Source organism: Camelina sativa, chromosome 4 (assembly GCF_000633955.1).
Source record: "Camelina sativa cultivar DH55 chromosome 4, Cs, whole genome shotgun sequence".
Classification (NCBI taxonomy): Eukaryota; Viridiplantae; Streptophyta; class Magnoliopsida; order Brassicales; family Brassicaceae; genus Camelina; species Camelina sativa.
In genome coordinates, this window is record NC_025688.1 from 16139088 (window position 1) to 16147484 (window position 8397).

General features: G+C 37.1%; 2 protein-coding genes and 1 pseudogene across 2 annotated transcripts in view; 1 reads left to right on the plus strand and 2 right to left on the minus strand.

Annotated features, from left to right (window-relative positions):
- Positions 1-1393, minus strand: part of LOC104783943 (uncharacterized protein At3g49140-like) — a 4559-nt gene extending 3166 nt beyond the window's left edge. Inside the window, exons 1-5 of the mRNA XM_019244695.1 lie at positions 1267-1393; positions 1082-1178; positions 546-765; positions 168-270; positions 7-74 (exon numbers count right to left, since the gene is read on the minus strand). Coding sequence (XP_019100240.1) covers positions 7-74; positions 168-270; positions 546-765; positions 1082-1178; positions 1267-1321 — 543 coding nt within the window. The 5' untranslated portion in view covers positions 1322-1393. The remainder of the gene's footprint in view (positions 1-6; positions 75-167; positions 271-545; positions 766-1081; positions 1179-1266) is intronic.
- On the minus strand, positions 1599-3710 carry LOC104780739 (putative pentatricopeptide repeat-containing protein At3g49142). The gene has a single exon (XM_010505262.2). The coding sequence runs from the start codon at positions 3653-3655 to the stop codon at positions 1601-1603; it is 2055 nt and encodes a 684-aa protein (XP_010503564.1). The 5' UTR covers positions 3656-3710; the 3' UTR covers positions 1599-1600.
- Positions 5326-7105, plus strand: LOC109132513 (annotated as a pseudogene).

The window sequence follows — 8397 nt, forward strand, 5'->3', positions numbered from 1 at the left end:
ACATACCACATAATTATTTCCAGAAGTAACAGACTGCATGACATCCTCATCTTCCTTTACTTGAAAGTATAAATCTGCAGAACATTAGGGTAATTCAATTTAAGTTTGACGGTGTTAGGTACATTAGATCATGACAGGGGACTAAGGATGATTAATTTTTCTCTTACTTCCATTCTGATCTGTTATATATGGTATATCAGGCCAGAGAATATTCTCATGAACTCCATCACCAATTGAACCTGTAAGCATCAGGGTTCCTTTATTGTTCACCTGAACAAGACACACTACGGGAAATGTTAGATGCACAAAAAAGGATCATGAACAAAAATAAAGACAGGAAAACAGAAAATGAAGGAACATATTTCCATAAACACATATATGAAGATGAATATTTGAAGCAACCCATAATAAAAGCAAGCAAAACTACTAAACTAACTAACATGTGACCACTACAACAACGCATGTAACATAAGGCATTGGTCCAAACACGTTTTCACAAAAAAAGATAGCTTAATTATGCTGATTGAAAAGACGCAATATAACACCTCAATGATGGTTCTAGTAGTTTCTGCAGGTGAAAGCCTGGAATCTCCGGCATTCTGTGGCAAGGAGGCTCTGATTTCTTCTGAAGGATGATACCTTGATTTGCCAGTTTGCTTTTCTGGATCTGAAGCTGAATCTACGTACTCTGCTGTGGCTTGAATTCGATTCTTCCTTGGGAGTTTTTTTGTTAAATAGTCACCTTTGTACTTCAGAAGTCCACTCCTAGTAAAGTGCATATAAGTCAATTAATTTGTTTTACCACATATATGAATGTGAGAATTTGAAATATCTAAGCAAAAATTCAACAGAAACGATCTTTGAGACTTTGACTGGTTCCAAGGTTCACAGACAAAGTATCTAACGTAGTACTAAATTTAACAATCAAAGTTAACAAGAAACATAACTGCATTACTACCAAGTATCTATAAACTAAAGAGCTATTTAAAAACAAAAATCTATCATCTTGATGAAACCAAAACTCACAACCTGTGAAACTAATATCTAATTCAATGACGGAGCAAAGTAAAATTATCAGTACCCATGAATATGGTTTAGACGTTGAGGCTGAAAGACGCGGCGAGAAGCATAATGGAAGCAACTTCCTCCTTCTTCCGAGGTCGAATTAGAATGATACTCTGCAAAGTAATACAAAGCTCTCATAAAGAATGAAAAGAGGACATTCGAATAACATTAGTTGAACAGAGAGAGGGAAATAGAGATTACGGAGTAACGCCGTCGAGGAACAAAATCCGGTAGAGAGACGTAAGGCCATAATCATCGGTAATACTGCTACTGTTATCTCTAACCATTCGCTCTCTCTATCTCTCTATCTCTCTATCTCTGAGTCCTGAGCTCAGAAGCTGAAGAAGAAGAAGAAGGCTTTGCAGATTAGCCTATCTATTTGGTGAATTTTTCATTACCAGTGATAACGTGTCATATTCTCATTGGTCTAAACCCAAAAAGATATTGTCTTTAAAAGTGTAACTCTCACCATCATCCAAACGCTGCGTTTTGATGTGTAATGTTTTTTTTGTTTAACATTTAGTTAGTTTCTCAGTCACCAAAAGTCACCACAAGAGCAAACACCAAACCGGAACACATGAAATCTATTGGTGTCTCTGATGATGATCTCACGAGAAGTTATCTGTGAGATGAGCTTTGCTGCAACATGACAATCTCCACAAATCCTAAGATTCTTCGTTATTCTTATGGCGTTATTACTGTCTTCTTCCACTGTGTTCATGAGAGCAAACACAATGGCTAACTTCTCACTGTGAACAGCTAAATGCGTCTCTTTATCTTCTTCCTCTACGTCGTGAAGTGCTGATTCTGAATCAGGAACATAACCTAACTCTTTCATTTTCTTTACAAAAACATCCAGCTCTCTGTATATCTCATCGGACTGCGGGTGTGTCCTGTCGCCTACTAAGAATGTATGAATTTCTCCATTGACCTCAACATTGCTTGATCCGGGATTTTTCTTTAACCCTTTTCTCTTCATTATATGTCTGATGTTTGTCACTTCTTCCCATCTTCCAGCCTTTGCGTATATGTTAGAAAGCAATACGTAGTAACCCGATTGCTCTGGTGCTAACTGGAAAAGTTTATCAGCTGCTAGTAGACCGATGTCTGTATCAGAATGCACCCTGCAAGCTCCTAATAGGGCTCCCCAAACTCTCTCGTTTGGTTCTATTGACATTTCTTGTATGAATTTGTAAGCTTCTTTCACTTTCCCGGCTCGGCCAAGAAGATCCACCATACAAGCCAAATGCTCTAACCTAGGAGTGATCTTGTAATGATCTGTCATGAGTTTGAAGTAACTCCGACCTTCTTCTAGTAATCCTGCGTGGCTACAAGCAGCGAGCGTTGTGACAAACGCAATTGTATCAGGGACGAGACCCGAATTTTGCATTTTCGAAAACAATGCCACTGCATCACAGCCTCTTCCGCTGAATCCATAAGCTGAAATCATAGCTGTCAAAGACACAACATCACGTGACTTCATGTTCTCAAACACATCTCTCGCTCTGTCTAAACATCCACACTTCGCATACATATCGATCAGTGCATTCTCTAACAACAGATTTGGTACTAGCTTCTTCCTCTCAATGTATTCATGAATTTTCTTACCAAGAGACAGAGCAGATGTATCTCCACAAGCAGGTAAAACACTTGTGATTGAGACTGCATCAGGTTCGAACCCATCAGCCTCCATTCGGGAATACAACTCCACGGCTTCAACAGGCATCGCATTTTTCATATACACACCGATCATCACATTCCACGAAACCAAACTCTTTTTCCCCATTTTCAAAAACATATCTTTAACATATATAACGTTTTCAGGAGTTGTATTGCTCACTGCAGCTAACAGACTAGCCATCGTGCCAGCATCATGGCTTATCTTCATAGACTCCATTTCCTTACAAACTTCCAAAGCATCATCAAATCTCTGATTTTGCGCATAACCAGTAACTAACGAGTTCCAAGAGACCACATCTCTCCTTGACATCTCATCAAGTACAAGCCTTGCTTCAGATAAAAATCCACACTTTCCATACATAGAAACTAAACCATTCCCAACAAACAAATTCGAAGAGAGCCCAACTCTTGTAGCAGACCCATGAATCTTTTTCCCAATGACAATATTCCCAGAGCAAGAACACGCCTTTAGAACACACGGGAAAGTGTAATGATCAGGTTTAACATTACATCCAGACATCGTCCCAAACACTTGAATACCTTCACGGTAAAACCCATTATTCACATAGCTTCTGATCATAACATTAATGATAATTACGTTTCTCTCAGGAATTTCCTCGAACACCTTGCGTGCTGAAGCCACACCTTTTAAAGTTGCATAAGCTCTCATAAGTTTAACACCCAAAGACGAACTGTAGCGTAAATCTTCAAGAATGATCCTAGAGTGGACTGTTCCAAGTGTTCTGAGATCTGGGTAAGTGTCAAGTACCTGACCAAGCACGAAAGCTGTCTCCTGTGGTGAATCCTGATCGAGTTCCAATTTGGGTAGGGAAGAAGATACTTTTCGTGATTGAAATTTTCTGAATTTCGGAAAATGGAGAAGACGGAGATCGATATTGATGCGTTTCATGAGCTTTGAAATCGAAACCTCATCACTATCATCAACGCGACTAGCAAGCAATAGCAAATAGCAACGGTAAGTTCGGTATGTAAGCCGGTTATAGAGGTTCAACAGTCAAATATAGTTAAACCGGATCAGACCGGTCTCACATGGCCAATTGGGTTTTAAACGTTTAATTTGATGTTTTAACAACGTAAATCTATAGTACATCCGAGTCATTAAAACTTGATTTAGTATAAAGTCATCTTTGAGCTTTGTAATAATCAGTCACAAGGTTCATAGCTTGTTAATTGTTAATTTGTTATATGTCCCTCGGACATTGTCCCATTGTATATATTTTTTACTAGGTAGGTTTAAGATTTTTTCAAGGATTGTTTTACTTTAAGATATCCATGGTCTTTTAATTTAAATCTAAGACTTTTGTTGTGTAGATAGAATTATTGTCTCTCTTCTTGGTACTTGTTGAAGTACAGAGGAAGGAACTTGACCTGCCAGGTGGGAAACTTAGTTCAAATAAGATTATGGATCTGTATCTAAAACTATTTGATGATTATGTTGCTTGCGTATGATTATGTATGAACCTAATAAAACGTGTGTGTTGCTTGAATATGATTACGTTTTGTAGATCTAACAGATTTTGTTTCTTTCTTGTGCTACCTACACATCCATGAATTTATGAATTTGCTTGTTCTCTTTTTATCCAACCATCTATTTATAACAATTATATGAACTTACAGATGCTATTGATACTTGGGGAAAACATATATTTGGATACTAAGTCTAAGGTACCATATAACTTTGCTGCTCTGTTTATATTAATATGAAACGCCCTGTTTTGCTAATTGCTACCATGTCTTAATCCAAACACTTGCCATATTTAATTATTTATCCTCATTTCTCTCCCTTTCATTTTCTTTTTTCTTTTTGGGCAGGGAAGAGATGAACTTGAACAACTATTAACCTTAATCATGTGTGTTCTATCTGCATGGCTTTTGTTTTTTTTGCCCGCGCACCTGCATGAATTTGACCCTCTCTGATTATGGTACAGTTTGTTTCATGTACTACTTATATCCCAATAATAACTCCCTGTCAATTATTACAATGCATGTAACCTAACCTGAGTCGATTCAGTGGTTTCTGATATGTTGATCTCTATCAGTCTCTCTAGACCTGTGCTTAAACGACCGGGAGTGAAGAAGCATTTGGGCATTAATCCAGAGATTCATGAATCTGTGGCTTTACAGTTCAAGATTGATCTCTGCAAACCCCATCTCTTTTACACCACAACGAGGAAAAAGTATATTATTTTTGCAAGTGTTTAAAGGTATAATAAGCATTTATCGATGCCTTTTTCTTTGTCATCACAAGTTGTACACCATACAATAAAATGAATGTTTAAAGGAATGTTTCATGCCATTCACAAGTTGTACACCATTATAAAAATAAAAATAAAAAAGAAAGTGACAATCATATCTATTCAAAACAAAGAACATCGTTTGCATTAAATAATTAAGCAAAATACATAAAGAGATAGACGAAGTCTCCTTCGCTTCTTTTCATTCATCCATCATCACTTACTAGTCTTGATCATTGTTCCACATATATGATCAGCATTTTCTTTTAAAAACTCACCTTGAGAAAGCAAATACGATTACGAACGCACTAATCTTAGATTCTAGATGTTCAGAGTTCTCAATACCGTCGGGTACTACTTATGTGAGTTTCCCAAATTTCTTCTTTTTTGTTCTTCGTAACTACGTTTTCTTTTCCGAACCTTCGGATGCGTGAAAGACAAAAGACATCGATTACTTACTAGAGATCATGTCCCTTTGTTTCAGGTTGTAACTGTTTGAGATCTGTCGTTACTGTAGATTCAAAAGAGGTGGATATATGTTGCAAAGATATGATCAGTGATCTACCAGAAGCTCTTATTTGTCACATCTTGTCTTTCCTTCCCGTAGAAGTATCGGCTTTGACTTCAGTACTTTCGAAAAAGTGGCAGTATCTATTTACTTTCAGACCAAATCTTGAGTTCGATGACGCGGTAATATATCTCAGTCCAGACGGAAAAAGGGATGAGACAATGTTTATGGATTTCGTGGACAGAGTATTAGCTTTGCAGGGTGATTATCCTATCAACAAGTTGTCTCTAACATGCCGACGTTTTATTGATTCACTTTGCGTCTCTCGTTGGATATCAAATGCCATGGAACGCGGTGTTTCGGATCTTGAATTACGCTAAAATGTGAATTGGGCTAATACGATGATGCGTCCAAATGTCTTTGTGAGCAAGACACTGGTTCATCTAAAAGTAGAAACTGGAAACGGTGTCATCATTGATGTGGAAGATGTTTTTCTTCCAAAGCTCAAGACTCTCCATCTTAATAAAGTTCTATTACAACACAGTGATAATGGCTTTGTGAAGCTTATTGCTAGTTGTCATGTTCTTGAGGAACTAGTTATGAAGAATCTATGTTGGGATGGTTACTGGAAACGGGCCGTGTCTTCAAAAACCCTCAAGAAACTATCATTACTTTGTGAAAGCGGTGACAAAAATCCATATAGTGTGTCGTAGATACACCCAATCTTGTCTACTTGTTTTACTATGATTTTGTTGCAAACAAGTATGATGAATTGAATTTCGATTCACTCGTTGAAGCTAGTATCTGTCTTCAAATGACATCAGATCAGCGTGCAAATGTAAGCTATGAACATATGGTCGGTGATGCTACAAAATTTCTTATGCGGATAAAAAATGTTCATATCCTTTACTTATTTGCCAATACCATTGAGGTTTGTATCTTAATCCCATCATTCTCTTACATTTTTTCTGGCTACTTTGAAGTGAAAACAAACAATTTGAACACCCTTGTTTCAGTTGTGTTACATGCCTTGCAAATGAAGTTAATTTGGTTTTTTTTTTTTTTTTTTCAGGTACTTACTTTCTGCTGTGAGCAAATACCGATATTCAAAAACCTGACTAATTTAACTATTAAGACTCACAAACAGGCAGAATGGGAATCATTGCCGGCTCTACTCAAGAACTGTCCAAATCTAGAAACCCTCATCTTCCATGTACCAAACACATATCCTTTCATATTGCATTTGCTTTACACATATTTCTAAACAAAAATAGATTTTGAAGTTGATTCCTCTACGATTCAGGGAATCCATCACAAAGATACAATGAAATGTGAGGATGTTGACGGATGTCTATGCAAATCTTCAGGTTACATTCCTAGTTGCTTATCATCAGGTCCGGTGAAAGTTCTAAAGATATGGAACTTTGGTGAAATTCGTGATGACTATGATGACATGGAGAAGCAGATGGAGTTGGTCATGTATTTCCTAGAGACAGTGCCGAATCTTGAGCAAATAAGATTATACCACCAGATAAAATTAGAAGAAGATGTGATAAACCAACTTGAGATGTTAGCAACCTCGACGAAGTTTATCTAATCTCTGATGCCTAACATCTGCAGATCTGCTATATGCGTGTCTACAAATCATCTTTTCGGTATCGACTAAATGGGAGATTATCTTTCTTTAAATCTCAGAGAAGATGAATAAAGCTTTCGTGATAGTTTGGTGTTTGTTCTGTAACCTATGACTTACACTTTGGCTTTCTCAATGTGCATTTTCACTTTTGTGTTGAATATACTTCACGTTTTTTAATTATACAAGATTTTAGTTGATTTCTTAATTTTTTTTGGGTGATTTAGACAAATGTTATCCAAATTAGGTAATTTTTATTACTAGAATATTTCGGGTATTTTCAAAATACCCAATGTGCCTTTATTTTATGTTATCGGAAAAAACATAATTACAAAAATGTCATTGCTACGTCAGACGTCACGTCAAAAACGCTGACGTGTAACGATAACCCAGCCATAACGCGTTACAAAGGTATGTTGCGGCTGAGTTATAGGTATATTCCGGCTGAGTTATGGAAAAAAAACATTTGAGTAAGAGCGGACGGCTGAGTTATGCTCTAACTCAGCCAATCGTTACGGCTGACTTATCAAAATCTGGCTCACTTATCAAAATCTGGCTGAGTTAGAGCATAACTCAGCCAAGCGTTACGACTGAATTATCAAAATCTGGCTAAGTTACGCTTTAACTCAGCCGTCCTTACGGCTGAGTTTTAACCCGATGGTTGAGTTGTTAAAATTTTGGCTGAGTTATCACTACGACACTAATACACGACTGAGTTATCATTTTCCGACTGGCTGACTTATCGTACAACTCAGCCGTGATAGGCTGACTTATCGTACAACTTAGTTGTGATAGGCTGACTTATCGTACAACTCAGCCGTCATACGCTGACTTATCGTACAACTCAGCCATTCGACGGCTGACTTAGTTGCAAAAGATTAATTACTAGAATGTTATTGAGTTACGGCTGACTTATTAAACGTTACGGCTGAGTTACATATTTTCAGTTGATGAAGCGGCTGAATTTGGCAGCAATTTTTTTTGCTTTTTAATTATTGTAATGTTTTTCATGTTGTGACTGAGTTATAATTTGTTTGATGGTTGAGTTTTATATAGACTGAGATATTAATTGTTTGATGGCTGAGTTTTATATAGAATGAGTTATTAATGCCACGTCGGACGCAGCATCCATGTTAGCATTCCATGTCATCTTTATTTTTCCTATGGAAATACGAAATGTCGTTCGACTCTTGTTCTTCAACTGGTAAATAAGTGAACTATTTACCTTCTTCTTCACCTTGTTCTTATACTTCTTC

Excerpts from the sequence above, each read along its gene's own strand:
- LOC104780739 (XM_010505262.2), bottom strand. The coding sequence starts at position 3,655 with ATGAAACGCATCAATATCGATCTCCGTCTTCTCCATTTTCCGAAATTC.